Genomic DNA, 20,101 nt, shown 5'->3' with positions numbered 1-20,101 from the left:
TCTGTGCAGTTATAATGACAAAGCCCTTACGATTAATTTTCGTTACCAGGAGGATGGAAGATATGCTTAGCAATGTATATTCTTTTTCTTGTTCTCCAAAAATGAACCAGTGTATAAATGGTATGATCTCCTCTCTGTCTACCAAGAAGCAGATTTTTAAAAGAAAAAAAGACAAAGGGGAAATTGACCAGGAGATACCAAGAATAAGCCCCCAATTGAACATTTATTTCTAAATTGCTATTAATCTTCCTTTCGATGTATTCATGAAGGTTTTCATGGCCGGGGTCTAATGGTTGTTGTGGGTTTTTCGGGCTCTTTGGCCGTGTTCTGAAGGTTGTTCTTCCTAACGTTTCCCCAGTCCCTGTGGTCAGCATCTTTGTTCTTCCTAACGTTTTGCCATTCTCTGTGGCCGGCATCTTCAGAGGACAGCAACCAGAGCACAGAGTGCTGTCCTCTGAAGATGCCAACCACAGAGACTGGCAAAACGTTAGGAAGAACAACCTTCAGAACATGGCCAAAGAGCCCGAAAAACCCACAACAACCACCAGTCTTCCTTTCCTTAATATATTCTAAGAAAAATGTTTGAGCTGAACAAAAGGCTATGGTAGTTAGTGTTGGCCATAAGAAAAACTCTAAAATCCTCAGTGGTCTAGTATCTTTATTAGTCCACACAAAGGACATAAAGCAAGCACAGAAAATATGTTTGAATTATGAGCTATGTTGCTACTTTAGTAGTTACTGAACAGACGGAAGTGGGAAGTGAATCTCATGATCAGCTGCTGTTGGAGGTTTTCTTCAAAACTACCTTCCAGTGGAAAGGAAGAATCCACAGTGGTCCTTTGGAAGGTAGCATGTATTAAAAACATTACCTAGTGTGAAGATGAGCTCTTAGCCAACGTCTAGATTCATCACTAATCATTAGCCATACTACAAATGTTCTGTACCTGCTCTTGTCAAAGAACTGCTTTTAGGGGCTGTAGCACTTCTTTGAGGAGTTCCTTCCAAGAGATTGTGTAGGCTGGGAAAACTTCCTGTCAAATAGCTGAGCAGACTCTCTTTTCTGGGACTTTCTTTCATTAGCAGTCCAGAACGACCAACATGGACTGGTGAGTCGGTAGCTGTATCTCCACTAGTGTAGCTCAGGGAGTGATATGGATGGATACCCTAACATGGAAACATAAGCAATCACATTAAAATGATTAACAGCCAAATCTTACACTTGTTCATTTCTCTCTCCAGTGGGATTCTCTACCCCTCCCCCCTTGATCATTACATTTTCAAAATACATTCTTGACCAAAAATTACTGGGCTTTAATAAACTGACTCCTGTTGATGTTTCATCTTATTTTTGTTACATGGTTTCAAAACGGTATTACAGGAAAAATCAACCAGTCAAAGAATGGACATCTTGTGGCATTATCTCTAGCCACTACGGTAGCCACTATGATGAATAAGGAACGGTGAGCTATATTATTAGCAATGTACTGTCAAAAATTGATCAGGTAGCATAACTCTATGGTGGTAAGTTTCACTTTCTCCAATAAATTTTAAGTGCAATGATATATCTACCTATTTTTCTTTCCATAAAAAATAGATAATATACATTATCTCCTCCCCATTTTAGGAATAAAACAGCTGTACCTTTATTTTAAGACCTGAATCACTATGTGTATGAGTCTTTGATAATTTCCTCATAATCTCAGCCCCAGTAACAGGACCAGAAGAAACACCTGCAGGTGGAGGGCGTGTACCGGTTCCTTCCAGAAGCATTGTATGTTCACTGACAGTAGCTGAAATATGGAACAATTGTACAAACTAATTAGCAAAGGCTATTGGTTATTAAAAACCTTTATTATTGGCACCCTGTAAACTTCTATTTAGATTTGGAACAGAACACCGCAGACACAAATTTCAACTGAAGATCATAAATTTTAGAAAAGTAAAACAGTTCCTGTTTGCCAGGGACTTGGGCATAATGACCTTTGGAGTCTCTTCTAGCCCTACAATTCTATCATTCTATGATTTTTAAAAACTCTGTTCTTCACAGTTGAAAGTAAGATTAAGACCTTGGAATGCATGGTGCATGTTGCTGAATGGAAAACATCAAGAAAATAGTAAGAAAGCAGGTAAGTAAGTAAAGGAAGGGAGGAAGTTCAGTTGTGCTGGCCAGGAATTGGCTAACAGCAGACAGATACTAGACATACTAGGTTTTATTCAGGAAATAATGATGCATAGCACCATTATGGAGTTTAAATTATAAGAAAACAAGTTTACCTACTGATTATACTCTATACAGGGTGTCTTTCACGAAACTATCAGACCTCTAACTTCTTGCCACAGAACTTAGTCCTCCCAGCCAGTTACTCTAATGTGCATTAAAAACCAAATATGTTCCTGGTTAGTCAAAACCTTTATTGGATTACTTGCCTATCTAATGAATATCAATACTGTAACAAAGGTGTTGATACTGGAAAGCATTTCATCTCACAAAGGTACAGGAAGCAGTATAGAAGTAAATTATGCATGTTGATGGGGGGTGATAATGACTTGTTTGTTTGTTTGTTTATTAGATTTTTATCCCTCCTTTCTAGACTATGTCTACTCAGGGCGGCTCACAATAAAACTATTCACAAAACAATTAAAACCATGAATTAAATTGACAATGTTAATCACAGAATTTGACCAGCTAACCTTAAGAACATCCAAATACTGGCTAATGTTTTTGTTACACATGCAGAAATCTAGTTTTCTTGCTGTCAATTAATGTAACCTTGCTGGGTTCTTGGGGAGGCCACACAACTGCTGAGTTGGCATGTAATGTGCTAAAGAATCTCAGCAGGTACTTTTTGATTGTCAGCTAGAAATGATTGAACATTATGCTGTTTTGCCTTCCACAGTATTTCAACCACTATATGTAAGCGTATGTTAGAGGTGTAGGGGGGGAAGAAGATGGATTAAGCAGCATATATCCACACAGTATAAAACATGTGAGGAGAATATTAAAATGGGCATTGCATTTACAAAATAATTAAGAAAATGCAACTGAAACACATCAGTACCTGCATCAAACTCAAATTCTGCTCCATCAGCACTTGTGTCACTTTGAAGACCACCTCCATTGTCTAAGCCGAAGCCATCCTCTTGCTCATGTGGTACAGTTGACTGGAATTTGATTGGTTGAGCTGGCCTATGTAAACTCACCCCTTTGAAGGCAGGTGTAACCACAATGAATTTCATCCATTGTCTAGCTAGTGCAATAAGACCTTTCTTTAATGTTACCAGCGCAGGAAGACCATCACTCTAGAAGGCAAATAAGAGTACTCATTTTAGTCAGTTACAGCAGCCACAAAGGAAAATCTCACAACAGTGCAATCTTATGAATGTTTGTGCAGAGATTAAGTGCTGTATATTTTTATAACATTTATATTACACCTTCCTAAAACAGACAACTAATACAAACATACAATATCCATATGGATTTTTAAAAAATCACCATGAAATATAGCAAGATACAATTATATCCTAAAACACAATTATTTACAAGTTACAGAACATAAGTTAAAAAATGTACATGTGAAATATATTAAACTTAAAACACATTAAAACATCCTATCCAAACCAACGGAAGAGATAAAACAAAAGTAATAACAGTTTTAAAGTTCCAGTCTACTAGCAACAATAAAAAGCACACTGGAATAACCATTTAAGGCTCTCTTTAAAAGCAACTAAACAGCCAAACAGGAGGAATTTAAACAAACACACTTTATCATTGAAAATACCTCAAGTCTCATACTGCCAGTTTAACTGACCTTGATGATAGGCCTTTATACAGGAATTCTGTGGGTGGCTTAAGGAGCCTGCAGGTTCACACAATTGCAGAGGTCTTTCAAATAAGATGGCCCAGGAATGCTTAATTAAAGGGTGCTGAACCTGTGACCCTCTGGTTGTTAATGAACCATCTTTCCTCATCATTGGCTTGGCTGCCAGGTAACTATAGGAAACTGAGTCCAACAACAACAGGCAAGCTACAGGTTCCCCATTAACATTTGGATTCTAAAACATAATCAGTTGCTCTTTAAATGAGGACTGGAAATGCACTAGCAGCCAGTACAGCTGGTACCAAACAGGGGTTATACACTCTGATCACCAGGCCCCACAAGCAGTTTGATGTCAACTGCTCATAAGCAGTGCAGAAAAGCTTCATATTTTTTACCCTTTATATCAATATCATAATTAACAATTCTTTTTGATCCCTTCAAAAAGCATACTGCTATTGTATTACAAAAAGCACAATTAGAAAGGATCAATATTATTACTTCTAATAAGACATGCTGTCCATGTAAAGAGGATAGGAACTTACCATAGTTGCATCTTCAATGATAGAATAATTTGCTTGATGAAGATAGTGGTGTAGTATATTGCACAATAAACAGGAAGGGTTTTCTTGCAGGTAACGGGCCAATTTTGTTAGCCTGTTGTATTTGCTCCTCAATGGAAAGTGCACACTTTTGTTCTGCACATGTAAACATGGTCAAATTAGTTCAAGCCTTCCATTCAATGAATAGGTACTTCTAAAACTTTTTTTTTCACAAAATACACATTTTAAAGGATCTTGGCACAATATAAAGTTATAACGAGCCAGTGGCAAACTGAATTTCAATGGGCTGCGTTAAATGGACCATTTGATTTGTTTTGCAATTTACTGACACAAAAAGGAAGCAACTGAAGGCCACAAGTTATCTGAAGTCTTTCAGATTTTAACAGTATCTTTATAATCACTAACTGCATTAAGTAACAATTTTCACATAGAATGGTTTGTTCTCAAGACAGACTTTGGTGAAACTAAATTTTCAGATATGTGTTATTTTCTGTTTTAGAAGACACAATCCAATCTAATTTTTTTATTAACTTGATGGTCTGTTGTACATATTTGAGTGGATGCATATATATCATAAAATTCTTGAGTGATCTTCATATTTTATGGATACCAATTCAGGAAGATTAATTAATTTCAAGAATAACTGTTATGTAGATAGCTACAGTACAAAGTACTCTGAAGAATGTCATTTGAGGGAAACCCTTAGAACACGATCAGACACCAGACTTTTGTTGAAAGAACAACAGAAACAGAGAAGCAGGAAAGTGCAGTCTCCCTTTCCCACTGCAGCCCTTGTGCACCCCAAAAACCTATCCTAGAAGCTTGGGAAAACATTTAAATTGGATTTTCAGGCAGATCAGAGGGTTGCACAAGGGAGTGGATGGGAAGGATGTTTTATCATGCTGGTAACGTAGTGCCAAAACTGCATTTGAGTTAAGTTTTAAAATGATTATCATGCATAATAAATATCCAGTCAAGAAGCTGCAAGTAGCACTGATGATGCTATTTTGTGTATTACTAAGAAACGAGTAAGGAAAACCATTAAATCTATTGGGGTCACAACCTTTGCAGACTCTCATGGATTTGAAATACTGTTTCATTCTCCAAATAATTTGTCAAAAGGTGGGGAGATATAACCAACTGTTTACCTGTGCTCCAACAATCCACTCACCTCTAAGGCTTCTGTCATTATGCAGCCCATGACAGCACAGACACGCAGTGTCCCTTCTGTTTCTAATTTGTTTAAAGAAGACTTCACTTGATCAATGGGAAGAAGCCAAGCACCAACTGCAGGAGTTGCAGTGCTTAGAAGGTTCAGCTGCCTGTTGCAAGAAAAATCAGTTATAAAAGGTAATCTGTGTCTCTCTGTGTCTTTATTATTTACCTAGTGATACACTACCAGGTTTCATTTACTATGTTTAAATAAACACCAAGAATCTTGATCATCTTGAAACTCACCACTGATTCGTAAATATTAGGAATCTGATAAGGTAATCTAAGATGTTTAAGTTCCAACATTTTGGTCACAGATAAAGCAACACAGAAAAAAAAAAGAAAACAAGACACACTAGTAAGAGAAGTAAAATTTACCTAATTATCCACAAGAGAAACTATTAAATAATAGTCAGTTAGGACAGTAAATTATCAATGTGTCATGTTTTGTAATTAACACTTTGAAATGAGTTTTCTCTATACTTATCAAAAGGCTACCTTATCAAACAGGGCTGTTTGATCCTCACCCTGATAATAAGTATACACCAAAGAAGGTGCACAAAGTATTTAAAAGGGCCATGTGCTGTAAATTTTGCTTAAACAATTAGTGCTCATTTGGAAATAAAAAATCTAAAAAGATGCCTCATCAGTAAAATAAAGTGAATTTAAATAGAGACACGAAGCCCACATACTAAAGAAAATAAAAAACATACAACTGAAGCTCAAGACAGCATTGCAACACATTCAGGTGTAGTCTCAATGTTTTTTGTATAGTAGATATGCTGAGCAATTTAATATTTTATGCTATTTCACAATATGGAGTCCATATATTCTGAAGTAGAATCCACTGTACCTTGAAAACTTGTGGGCAGGTGAACGCACATTTGTAGGAGCAGCAAAACTGAACCAAATTTCCTTGATTGTCAGTTTCATACTACAAGAATCAGGTGGAGGGGGCCTCAAAGGATGCTCCTTTTTCAGATCATCAGATTCAACCCCTTCATCCTATACCAAAAGAGTAAAGAGAGAAAAATGCATCTTAAATTTTTATTTTAGGATGCAAGAGTAGATTTGCCACATTCTCAATATATATGTATAGTGAACTACCTGCAGAAGATAAATGATACAGAACCTTTTAACAAAAAGCCAAAGCACTTATGGATTGCATACTGTTCTAACATGCTGCGTTACAGTCTGAACACATAAGAAGCAACTTAGTTTAGCAAATACAAAAGCCTGCTAAATTTCCACCAAATGTAGGGGCTAAAATGCCTCCTCTGAGAACATTATGAAACATCTTACCTGCTCATCTGAAACTGAATTTGGATGAGTATCTGAGCCAGCACTTATTCGATCACAAGGGAGATTTTCTTCAGATACATCAGTATTGTAGCCACTACCGGTTGGGGAGTCTGAAGAGTTGTTGGATGCAAGTAGTCCACCTCTATCTGTGGCTGAAGATTTACCTATGTTCCCAAATGCATTATATAAAACGGCACCTGATTGTCTTCCACCTGTCAATATAAGAAGGCAAATAAATGTTGCTTCCTTCAATTCATTGTGTTAAGACACAAATGAAATAGTTGAACATACTGTTTACCTTTTATTGTCAGATTTTCTATTCCACATTCAAACATTATCCAGCCCCATTTCTCCTGGCTGGGGCCTATTTTCGTTACATCTGGAACTGCCTGATGATCAGTTTCATCTACAAAAGAAAAGTCATCCAACTCTTCCAATGTAAAAAGAACTTTTGATTTTTCGAAAGGGATGGCTGTTATCGCACAGGTCCCAATATCTGTAGAGGAAAAGGAAATCATTTTAGTAGCTGCTTTTTTTAAAAAAAAAGGAAAAGAAAAGAAATCTTATTATTCTTACATTCTTTTTAGCAGTGATATTTGGTGCTGCAAAAAAGATTTGGGCAGGAAATGCTGAAAACAGGGTATCTATATTTCAAATTGTTTTTTGGTCTAGGTGAATTGCTATACCAGTGTGACTGGTGTGATTATCTGAGTTTTATTTCTGAACAGTTTTCTGAAGCCTCTTTTTAAAATCCAATTTGTCATAGGGTTATATTAATGTTCATAAGCAAATATATCAAGCCTTCCTACCTCCTATCTATAACACCCTTTACCACCCTACAAACAGTATGCACTACAGGGTTCATCTTTTCATTATGATTAAAGAAAGTTTGGAACTGCCCATTCTCTCTCTCTCTCTCTCTCTCTCTCTCTCTCTGTGTGTGTGTGTGTGTGTGAGAGAGAGAGAGAGGCAGATAGCCAGATAGCCAAACAATACTGTTTTTCAGCAGAGTACAAGTTGAACAAACTTCCATGCTACAAGATGTCACACAGCTAAATCACTACAGAAGCCTTCTTTTTAGACTACTCAGCCTATTAAGCAATCTAGTGTTAATAAGAGTTTTGGAACAAAATATTTCCAGCTGGGATTACAAGGAAGCTTACCTGTTGTATCAAGGCCTCTGAGCTGTCCATGAATACGGTGAATATTAAGCTTAGCCGCAATTTCTTTCCCTTTCTCTGCTCCAGCATTTGATCGCAGAGAGCCAGAAGACTGGGGCTGCATTTTATTGCTATGGACATATTTGTCAAAGGTTACTGAACTTCTTCTAGTTTCTGTACTGCTTGGATTCTCTTCAACCACACCCCTTTCAAATTAAAAAAAATGAACATTCATTGTTGGCTCCATCAAATACCTTTTAAACATCTGTAAGCTTTTGTTCACTGAATAAAAAGAAACTATCAACTGTCAGGCATTAAAATATTATTTTAGCAAAGATTAATCAGGCAAAATGTATACAGTTCTCACTAATATGTATGTATAAGTGAAGGAAAACCATTATAATAATTGATATTTTCACACATCACAAATCTGCCCTCAGATTTAAAAAAAACTCTTTAGCAAATGTCCGTCATGAAGTGTAACAGTATAGTTAATCCTGATCAAAACAATATATTTTCCTCAGATATTTTTGCTATGCACAGATTGTAGAAATCTGGAATAACAGTCTTTCTTCTGATTTTGGAAGTCATTATCAAGTTTGTGAAAACTTTGTGAAAAATTTGTTAAGCTCTGTTCTGAAGCTACTTAAAAATTCTATGAATTACTGGAGATTTTCTCTTACCTGTTCATACGAACCTGTGTAGCAATCCTATCAAAACACAAAGCAACTAAAGACACATGGTTTACACTTCTGCCAGTAGCTGTGCCTGATGACTCTTCTACAGATGCTTGCAATAAACACAAATTTACCTACAAAAGCAATCACAAAGAATAATGGAATATTTTTGTGGTGCTTTTAATGAAAAGCACCCAAGATTTTTATCCTAGTCCAAAGAATCCAAAAAAATGTCAGTTACCTGAATGTCATTTCAGCCAACGCAACGTTATCAATGCTAATTTTCTTTTTAAAAATTAAGACCATAATAGATTCATGTGGACATGGAAGAAAACGCAAAATCTCAAATAAACAGCATTGATAGTACCATACTGGGTGGCAGTCCACCTGATTTTGGATAATAAAAAAGCTGAAGCATCTCCTCTTCAGATGGCTGGATGGTGGCTTCTGAAACCCCAGGAAGGATATAGAAGAAAATCTCTAACTTGATCTATCGCTAAGCCATAGATAAGAAGGCTAGACCTGGCCCTGGCCCAGTGCTGATCTTTGCACTCACTCTCCTTCAACTTGCAGAGTCCCTTTTCTATGGAGAAAGGGCAGCCACTGGTTGATAGGGCTAGGAAGGAATTTTATCTGCATTTATTGTTGATTTAGTCAATCAGAGGTTTTGTCTTCCCCACAGTAACATTCTGATATGTTGTTTTAATTTCTTTGCCCTGTATTTTTCTCACAATCATTTGGCAAACATCGGGAAGTACCAACAGCTGGGGAAATCAAGGATTAGCTCCCCACTGAGATCCAATTTGTGGGTGATCATTCAAGTGCAGTCCAGTCAAGTCAAATTTTACTGCTACCATGCCTCTCATAACCATGTCAGAGGTTTGGCATAATGCTGTTATAGGCCTGCCTTGTACCTTTTCGGAAGGTACCCACAGTGAGATTGTCTTCCACCCTTTATCCAACAAGGAGGGTGGTGGAGCATTCCTTTTAGCAGCTGAAATGTCACAGACTCAATTCCTTAACATAACAAACACTAAGCTGAATCAATTAGGCTGTGGCCATTCTTACCCACTGTACAACTCAAACACTCCATGCTGCAGGTACAATAAGTACATAAAACAAAGTTAGCGTACAACATTTCCAGTATTTCAAGATCGTTTATTACCTTAGGCAGTGTAACATTGGCTTGAAGACCTTTAATAGTCACATTATCTTGCTTAAGAGAAAGATTCTGGGTTTTTGTTTGGGTTGTTCCTGTAGCAGGGGTCTCTATTTTTGTTCCTCTAACATCCTGCTTTGAAGACAGCTTTAAAAAAGGGAAGGAACTTGTGTCAATATCAATTTAAAGGCTTAATTTCAATATTATGTGCTTTATTTACAAGATAGAGCTGCAGTAAAATATATATTAATCACATGAAGATGTGCAAGTAAAAAGCATTAACTCAGGAATTGAGACAGTATTCTGGCCTCAGATCTAATTGAGGAAGAAATTCTTAAAATAAAATGCATGGGTTTTTTAACCTATTTTCACTGATACCACAGCGTGGCAGCCTGGCCCTTTGGCACAGGTCCTTCTCTTGGCTGTATACAGGGTGAGATTACAGGGAACACCAAGAGAAGGGGTTCCTCAGGATCCTAAGTTAAGCATGAAGAACTTAACACCAATTAAAAACTCTCCCCACCAACAGAAGCAAACAAAACTGCAAAAGCAAAACCAAAATACAACTCCCTTCATCTCTCACTGACCTGAATGGAAGGGAGTTACAGTCCATAAATACCTCATGAGCTATAAATTTCGAGTCCCTGCTTCACTATAAGCAAGTCTAGCTAGCAGGAGTGTGTCTGGTTCTGGCTAACAGAAGCAAACGGGACAGTGTTCATTTAAAGAGCTCAGAAACGCATCTTAGAGCCAAAACTGAAGTAAAATAATTTAACTGGAAGCTGTGCTCCCTCTAATCCAGTGTTGCAGAAACCTGCCTTTAAAAAAAAAACAAAAAGGGCAGACTACACATATTAGCATTTGCCTTCTTCCCTTGTCCTCTAAAGCAGTGGTCTCCAACCTTGGGCCTCCAGGTGGGCTTCAACTTCCAAAATCCTGGCCAGCAGAGGTGGTGGTGAAGGCTTCTGGGAGTTGTAGTCCAGAAACATCTGGAGGCCTAAGGTTGGGGACCACTGCTCTAAAAGAAGGCATTCAACTTTAGTATTTTCCCAGACCTTTTGGGAATGAAATACTGTATATATTTTGCAGAAGAATTTATAAAAGAATAAGGTGCGACACAATTCACTGTCATACAGAGATAGGTCTTTAGTATTTTTGCAAACATACATTTTCAGAAAAAGTTGTTTTTCTGTTCTGCATGGCTTCTCTGAGGACTTTACAATGTAGATCATCCACAATAGCTGCTGGGTGACATGTGCTAGCACAGTGAACCATTGCCTCTATGTACCTGCAGGGAAAATGAGTTCAGAACAGTTTTGTTTCCAAATATATATATATATAAAATCATTATAGAAACTTAAGGATAAATATTTAGAATAAGATATAAATAGTGTTTTGTCTACATGCTTCTATAAAAGTATTGGGTAAATACAAAGAAGTAAAACAAAACAAAACAAGCAAGAGAAAAGCTATTTAAGAAAGCTGGATCCAAATCTTTTCCTCCTTAAAGCCATGTACCATCACTGAACCTAAAAATGATAATTTATCAACTTATTTGATTCCATAAATACCTGTCCAAAGCTTCTGCTACAAGAGGAGTAAGAACTATATCCACAGGCCCTTTTATTTCCACAATAGCTGTTGTTCTAGTCTGAGATATTGGGTGATCAAGTGTCCATTCTTCTGTTATTGTTTCATCATCAGTATTATCAAGAATTTTCTTGTCCAAAGGTGTATATGGGGTGCTAAATACAGATAACATATTATTAGTTTTTTAAAACAGCTATTATATTCTGCTACTGTTTGGCAATAGCATAAAATATTAGAATTGCCAGGTGCACAATCTTTGCAACATACTACTTACTTAGATGTTGACCCAGTAAGCTGCATGCCTCGGTCAAGGAGGGAATTAGCTGTAAGTCCTTGTTTAACAATCTAGAATATACAAAGCTGTGTTATTCTTATTCTAGAGCATTTATCAGTAATATCCTGTATTGTTCAGCATGTGTAAAAGATATTTAGATTTTTTTTCTGCCTTCAAGAACATTGTTAAATTTCTATGTGACTTCAAAGTCCAAAGGATACTCTTTTTCAGACATATCATAATATAACATTTTCAAAGACAAACAAAAAAACACGATACCCAGCTCACTAAAACTTAGGTTTCATTTTGCCTATTGATGTGTAAAATATTAATACTACATAGCAAATGTTATACTTTTATAAGATTTTCTTGCTTGAAAGTCGTAAGATATTAGATATACATTCAAAATTACAAACATTAAATATGCTCTGGAAGCCTTCTAATAAAAATACACAAAGGAAAACCTTAAACAACACTCCCCCGCTGAAACCTGAAACAGAAAGCTATACAATGCATTCATTCATAAAAAGCAACCTCTTGGTGATACAATCATTTCACTCTATGTTTATGACTACACTGAATCACAATACATCATTATTGTCAAGGCAAATATTGTACTAATCAGTTAACAGACTAGATGACATATTCTTATCCCTAACAAATTAATTAATTAAATGTTTCTAGATGAAAAAGATGTTTATATTCCCCAACAATGTTAATTCTAACATACCTATGGACTTATATAGATAGAACATTTTAACTGAACAAGTATATTGCTGGCGTCCCCCCCGCCGCCGCCATCCAGATGATGAAATGCTTATTTAAAAACAGCAACAAATGTATGCCTTCTTGTGCCTTTCTGTCCTCTCTTCAGATATGGTTTTTTTTTAATCTATATTCCTGCAGACACACAAGCTATCTCATGGAAGATTTCAATTGCTGTCAAGTAACTCCCACACATGCACCAAAAGCCTCCAAAACATAAGGTGCAGAAAAGAGGTTAGATTCCCTTATCTAATTTTAAGATAATTTTTTTTGGTTTTTTTTAAAAACAGGATTCCAGAACTATCCTCTATACCTTCAGAAAAATTACAGAAGAAATATCCTTGCCTCTCATTTTAAAAAGGGAGACATATGAGCAAGTGATTCCGACCTCTGGTCTGGTTTCCCCTCTTTTTCTTTTCTCCCACTCTTGCTTATTAAGAATCACCCACCTTCCAGAAGTCATGAACAGAAGTGGTGACTTTTCACAGTGCAGGACAGACTCACTACCAAAATAATCAATGGGCTGAACATAAATGTTGACTCAAAAGTCCCATTCATTCAGTGGGCCTACTCTGATTACGATTTAACAATCAGATTTAGCCTAAACTGTTTTCCTTTCATTTAAATGGCTTTCAATGGCTACTTTTTACCTTAAAGGTTGGGACAGAAAGCTGTTCAAAAGATGAAGAACTTTCCTCACTAGTTGGTGTATCAAGGTCTAATGGTCGATGCAAGGATGATTTAGAGGTTCTTTTATTTGTTGGATGTTTTACTGACCAGTTAACCACCTGGTACTGGGTAAGGTAGCTTTGGTAGCAGTTCATTACAGGCTGCTGGGAAGTGATTTGTTCATTCTCCGGAGCCTTCTCAGGTTCCATGACATATAAATGCTCTACAATTTCATCTTCTCCTCCCAAAGCAGAAACAAATGAAGCTTGGGAGGGATGTGTTTTTATTGGTAAAGTTTTTGCATCGTGGCTAACTTCTCCATGTAATGTAGTAGTTAGGGGTCCTTCTACACTGTGATAGATTGAGCCTCTCCCATAGTCTATTTGTTTGGCTTGTTTTCTCTTCTTTTTTCTCCCAGGATATGTTCCTGGTCCTTCATCACTGCTTATGGGTTCAAAGTCTTCAGCTGCTGAAAAGTAGGCTTCACTGTCAGCCATTGACATGCTTGAGTCCATTGAGCGATATTGGTGAAATGAATTTGAGTCTGCAGAAGGAGTATATGGAAAAGAACCAAAACTTCTCCTTTGCTTTGGAGAGTCCAATACATTTTCATCACTGCGGGAGACATCACTGAACTGTACACCAGCTGGAACAGGTGGTTTGTCTCCATAGAAGGCTGCAGTAAGACTTTTTGTGCTCCCAAGTCGAGCTGAACACACCGACGCTTGCCTTTTCAAAGGAGATCTAAGAGGAGACTGTCCAACAGGCCTTTCCTGGGAGTTAGGAGAAACAGGACTACTTCCCAGACCTTCTGCTATGGCACTAAGGGAACAGAAAAACATTTTTTTCATAATAATGCACACAGAATCCACAATCACCAAATTTAATAGGATGGGGAGAGGGGAGACTTCAATCACAGACCTGAAACACAACAAAAATACAAAGTCATTATCCCCCAGTTAGCCGTAGCTGCTTTAGTTCCAGTTATATCAAGGGGTTTTCAGGATATATAATGGTATGCTGGATAGAAGCTACCAGGTCTTACATACATTTCCCATAAGTAGCTGTGAATCCCCAGCCCTAGAGTTAGCAGTCTTCAGCTCTCATCAGCCCCAGATAACATAGTAGTCTTCAGCTCTCATGAGCCTCAGCCAACATGGTTTATGGTCAGGGATTCCCCATCCCTGCTCTACTTTTTTCAGCGCTTCCTACTGACATCATCAGCATGTTCCAGATTATCAACAAATCTACATAATGGCAGACTAAAACTCCTACAGAAAAAAAGAAGATTCTTACAAAGAATTCTTGCCTCTTTAGGAGAGCATTCCAAATCTCCCCTGCTATTGGATGACAGGCAACATTCAACAGTTTGAAACCCTCCAGGGAGAGAAATAAATTCCAGACTTAACCAGAAAAGATGGGCAGACCCCAACCCCAACTTTCAACCGACACCCTACAACTAACTTTAAAGTAAAATAAGAGAGGTAAGCATCAACTGAAAGAAAAAGCACATAAGAACACAAACACACAGTACTGGTAACATCAAAGAGAAGCAGCAATCAGCCAAGAAAAGATGGTCTATTCTGTGGGCTGCCTAGGGTAAGCTCATGCAGCTTCACTCTACCCTAGCACATACCCCCTAGCCTAGAAGCTGCAATGGATTCAGATGCAGTCGTGTGTCCTCCTTCATACACTGTTTGCACTTAAGAGGCTCATTACACCTGGAGGGAGGAGCATGTTCTTCTGTAAATTCTGTGCATGTTGAGTATGCTCTGAAGACCTATCTACTTATATAGGATGGCACAGACTTTACCTGGGCATACATGCATTGCAGGAAGGCTGGGACAACAGTGCAGCTTCCCAGGATTTACACAGCTAAGGGCAACATGAGTCTGAGATGAAAGGAGCAACAGTGGGGAGAGTGGTGGCCTTGCTTCCTAGAAAGAAAACTACTATTTTCCCCATCCAACTGCAAGTGAAGAAAGTCCTTTCCATGACTAATTCTTAGTAAATATGAAATGGGAGTACTCACTTTCCATGGGCATCTTCTTTCTTTGAACCTGGAAATAATTCCTTTTGTCCTAAGTGGTCTTCAACAACAGAAGAAGGGCTCTCCCTGTCACCACCGAGCAAAGGGAGAGCAGCACTAGAACTACTATTTTCCTCTGAAGAGGAAGAAGAACTATGAGATCGCAGTGGTACTTGTAAGTTCAGCTGCTGGGATTTCTTTTCTGATTCTGCTCCTACGGATCGGCACTCCCATTCTTTTCTTTTAACACCATTTGCCTTACCTAAGAAGAAAGCAGGATTAATTTTTTATATTAATAATACTAACTACACATCATCAAGTCTATTTGGATCTATGGCCACAGTTTCTTAGACATAGGCTAAAATCTTGTGGTTCTGTGTAGTTAGTCAGAACTGAGGGTCATACAATCAATGGAATTTACAGAGGATTCATCAAATCCCCACTGATTCAATGGATCTACTCTGGTTGTGACATTATCTTAAGCAACAGGATTTCAGTCATAAAATACTCAGAAGTGGTTCACCATTCCCTTCTGGTTTAGTTCTTCTAAAAGACAGTGGTGAATTGAACTCCCAACGCCTAACTCTGCAGCCAGGTGCTCTGACTCATTGATCTGTCCAGCCAGCTAAATATTTTATAGAAAACAGCATATACCAAAGGGACCAACATTTTCCCTTTCCCCTCATACTGCAGAATATTTTGAAAGAGAAGAATACTGTATCTACAGAGAATATTTATTACTCTTCCAAATTTATCAAAAAAAGAACACTTGCTAACAAAAAAAGTAAGTAGCAATCAAGTAAATCAGTCTGGAATCCCCTTTCAATTTTTTTAGTATAGTACACTGTACTACTGCCCGCTCCATGTGTAACTATGTGAATGAATTAAAATGCATACATGTAAATACGGGTAACATTTCCCACCCATAAAATTTCAATGTCATTTCTTTTTCAAATTCGCCTTGTCTTGTGTTGTCAGTTAGCCAGTGTTGTGTATATAGCATATATTTAAACAAGAACCTAAATATAATGCAAAATACGTTGGTATTTGGTTAAGAAATACTTGATAACAAATACATATTTGTATGTATGCTTGCAAGCACATGCCAACACACACACGCACGCAAAAACACAAACACACATTACCGTCTATAATTTTTGGAAGCTCTTTGGTAATAATCCATTCTCCTGGCTGCAGTAGAGACTGTCCATAAAACATATCTGATTCTGCACTTGTATTGGAGAAAGCAGAACTACTTGATGGTGTCAACTCCTCAAGCTTGAAGAAGTCTAATCCTGAAACTGTGCCACCAAAAAACCTACAGCCACCAAGACAGCCACATTTGTTCTTGCTTCTCTTATTTTTTGTATTATCATCTGGCCATAAAAACCATAACCTGGAAAGGAAAGCAACCACTTATTCAGTGAAACTGTCAGATTTTAATTATTATTGACCTAAACATTTCCAAAGAAATCCTGATAACCAACAATAAATTTGTAAATTATGATAATGAAGGATATTTTAACAGAAACATTTCTTAAAACTAATTAAGAGTTTGGCTCTAGCACTTCACAGATTCCTAAAATAACCAGCCTTAAATCACATGTCTCAAGAGTTTTGAGAACAGCCAGGATTTGAAATGGTGATGACATTAATTGGAAGGTAAATTGTGAAAGAAAACAATCAAGATTTTAGAAAATTAATGTATATTTCTCCCAAAAATACATTTTAAAAATCTGATCACATAACAGAAACAAGCAATGGCCAAAAATGAATTAATACGGCTAACAGAGTTTTTTGCCATGACAAGTTTTTCATTCATTCAGTGGACCTTGTAGAATTTTGGACCTAACAATCAGATTTAACCCGTTGTGTTTATATTTATTATTTTTTTAAAAAAATGCATTTCTGCAATACTTATTTAGGCTCAGGCCCCCCACCAAATCTACAATGATTTTGAGCACATCCATTTTCAACTGCTAAACACCAAGTTAAATTACAGTAACAGTATTTTTAAACAAATTTATTCTTAAAAGTATGCTTTAAAGATTTTTAAAAAGCACATTTGTCTACACTCGCACATAACTTTATATTCTTCTAAATATCAGAAATGTTTGTTTTACATTAGCAGCAGTCTGTTAAGGTTCATATTTGTGGATTTTTTTTTTGCAAGACTCTTTTGCAAGACTTCTCTCTTACCTTTTCGTTCTGCTATCATGAGTTTCCAAAAAATGTCTTTGTGCTTCATGTTTAGAATGATTATCTGCTGCTAAAGCAATATCAGCAGTAATAAGGCCCAGGTTGATTGACCCTGCCTCCAGCCAATATGCCCTGCGCAGCACTGCTGGCTGAAGGCCAATTCGGCAATTGTTCACTTGCTCAATATATTGTCGTAACTGGAAGTCTTGAATAGCAGCACTTATACCTTCACCAACAGACTGATTATGGAGGTTGCAATTGGCAATGCGCACCACACCCATCTAAAATGCAAATCAAAGAAAGTATCAACAGAGAGCACCAAAAGGAATGCTTGTTCAATGAGCCAGGAAAGAAAGCGTGCCTGTAGTGCAGATTTCTCATGACTCTAGAAATCCCATTTCCATAGGTGAACAGAAGGAACCGCACATCACAGGGTGCTTTCCTCCCCTAAATAAAAAAAATATGATAGGTTCTAAATTCCTGTGTTAAGTGCAGGTACATAAAACAAAGTGTTTAAGTAATTTGAACACATGAGAGGAACAGGACGTTTGAAAAGACTTGGAAATGACTATTATCACAGCCAGTTAAGTAATCAAGGTACATGTACAGACACATCATGTTTCTGAAATTTCAGTAAAACATGAGATGTTCTTCCATCTCATCCACAAAAATGTCATATACAATGTGCAACCTAACACTAGAAGCATTTCTCTCTTTAAATTCTATGGGCTAAATCTAATTGCTAGTCTGAACTAGACTGATGTACTCAGTTAATGGGACATACATACGGGCTGTCCTACTTTGGGCAAATCATGAGGAGGCAGGATTCTCTGGAAGACAATAATGCTAGGAAAGGTTGAAGGCAGCAAGAAAAGAGGAAGACCAAACATGAGATGGATTGACTCCTTAAAGGAAATCATGGGCTTGAGTTTGCAAGATCTGAGCAGGGCAATTGAGGATGGGATATTCTGGAGATCATAGAGTTGCCAAAGGTCAGAGGTGAGAATCTTATCTGCTCAAGATGTGTCTCAGTTTCAACATTTTTGCCTCCAGAGATAGTTCAGGCTAGATTTGATCTGGAAACCATTTGTTCATTTTTCTGGTGGTCCAGAGTATCCAAAAACCTCTCCTCCAGCACCACATTTCAAATGAGTCATTTTTTGTTCCTGTTAGCTTTCTTAACTGTCCAGCTTTCACACCCATACATGGTGATTGGGAATACAAGAGTGTGGATGGTTTTGGTCTCCAGTGAAACATTCTTATATTTGATTATCTTTTCTAGTTCCTTCATTGTTGCCCTTCCATTGCCTGTTTTACTAATAATTGGATTTAGCCATGTGTCTTAGCTTCTACTTTCTATACAAATCACATCTATGTGTGGAACACTTTTCCTGCATTCGAGTAGCTATACTACTGAAGATCAACATCTGAAAAAGATAATTATGTACTCCATTAAAAAAACATATTATATAAAAAGTGAAGCAATAATTCACAGTGACCACAATTTAAGACAATGTGAAGTAGAGAAAGTATTCCTACCTTTATATTTGTAGCACAACCATGCTCTACAATGTATACATCTGCCCCATCTACTGCTAGCCGTGTCATTGTGTACTTTAATTCATCAGATGTTGGACATGGACCAGAGATGCAACTTATCTAAAGAAGAATTGAAATTGAAGGCATAATTTCACATCATTCTTGAAATGAGTTAATTCTTTTTAAGACAAACTTTCTCTTGTGATTAAACTTCTGCAAACTAGTATACAGAACAAGATTCACACTTTCTAAAGAGTGAAAAGGGCATGTTGTCAGGATCCTGTTTCTGAGGAGACACCTTCAACTTGAAAAAAAATCTTTCTTTCTCCTTTACAGTATAAACTATGAAGCTCTGTTCTCTATTCACCATGAACACCTCATGCTGGTCAAACAAGAAAGGGAGGTATAAATATGTCCCCATCTACTTCCCTTAGAAACATTAATCTATTTTGTGAACTCCACGGTCTATCTCAGTGAAAAATGATGGCACAATGAAAAAGGACAAACAGCTACATTGTTAGCAGACCAGGAAAATAAAAACACCAGGCAAATGCCTTGGACATCTTTCTAGCTTCTTACCCAGATGTAGGCTGAAGAACTTTCAGAACCACTGTCTATTTTTAATTGAAATCATGGAGGATGGATGAAGTGCCAAATGAATGGCTAATGTTGTCGTTATCTTCAAAAAAAGGGCAAAAAGGAAGAACCTGGGCACTACAGACCAGTCAGCCTGGCATTAATCCCAGGTAAAATTCTGGAGTAAGTTATAAAGCAGTGATTCTGAAAGTGCCATGCAAACAATGCAATAATAACTAGAAATCAACACATATTTGTCAAGAGCAAATCCTGCCAGACAAATTTTATCTCATTTTTTGATTGAGTAATCTCTCTGGTAGATAGTGGGAATGCTGTAGACCTAATATATCTTGACTTCAACAAAGCCTTTGACAAGATGCCCATGATATTCTGATTAGCAAGCTATGTGTGGGCTAGTTAGAATAACTGTCGAGTTGCATACACAGTTGGCTACAGAATCGTTCTTCAAGAGTAATTATCAATGGCTCCTTCTCTAACTAGAAGGGGTGAGAAGTGAAATACCAGAAAGGTTGGGTCTTTGGCTCAGTGCTCCTCAACTTTTTAATTAATTG

The 20,101-nt window shown here is 37.3% G+C and overlaps 1 protein-coding gene across 19 annotated transcripts in view; it reads right to left on the bottom strand.

The window, feature by feature from the left end:
- BLTP1 (bridge-like lipid transfer protein family member 1) overlaps positions 1-20,101 on the bottom strand; it is a 140,286-nt gene that overhangs the window by 62,612 nt on the left and 57,573 nt on the right. For all 19 annotated transcript variants that reach the window (XM_073001687.2, XM_073001694.2, XM_073001693.2 and 16 more), the window contains 19 exons: positions 18,954-19,073; positions 17,415-17,695; positions 16,361-16,611; positions 15,219-15,477; positions 13,168-14,008; positions 11,753-11,823; positions 11,460-11,633; positions 11,056-11,176; positions 9,895-10,035; positions 8,736-8,863; positions 8,056-8,258; positions 7,191-7,388; positions 6,893-7,104; positions 6,444-6,595; positions 5,550-5,700; positions 4,361-4,513; positions 3,060-3,300; positions 1,642-1,790; positions 945-1,164 (listed from right to left, as the gene is read on the bottom strand). In XM_073001687.2, the coding sequence (XP_072857788.2) occupies positions 945-1,164; positions 1,642-1,790; positions 3,060-3,300; positions 4,361-4,513; positions 5,550-5,700; positions 6,444-6,595; positions 6,893-7,104; positions 7,191-7,388; positions 8,056-8,258; positions 8,736-8,863; positions 9,895-10,035; positions 11,056-11,176; positions 11,460-11,633; positions 11,753-11,823; positions 13,168-14,008; positions 15,219-15,477; positions 16,361-16,611; positions 17,415-17,695; positions 18,954-19,073 (4,066 nt within the window). The remainder of the gene's footprint in view (positions 1-944; positions 1,165-1,641; positions 1,791-3,059; positions 3,301-4,360; positions 4,514-5,549; positions 5,701-6,443; positions 6,596-6,892; positions 7,105-7,190; positions 7,389-8,055; positions 8,259-8,735; positions 8,864-9,894; positions 10,036-11,055; positions 11,177-11,459; positions 11,634-11,752; positions 11,824-13,167; positions 14,009-15,218; positions 15,478-16,360; positions 16,612-17,414; positions 17,696-18,953; positions 19,074-20,101) is intronic.

This window comes from Pogona vitticeps, chromosome 5 (genome assembly GCF_051106095.1).
Source record: "Pogona vitticeps strain Pit_001003342236 chromosome 5, PviZW2.1, whole genome shotgun sequence".
Classification (NCBI taxonomy): domain Eukaryota; kingdom Metazoa; phylum Chordata; class Lepidosauria; order Squamata; family Agamidae; genus Pogona; species Pogona vitticeps.
Note: the sequence above shows the minus strand (reverse complement) of the source record. Positions and strands in the feature narration are given on the sequence as shown.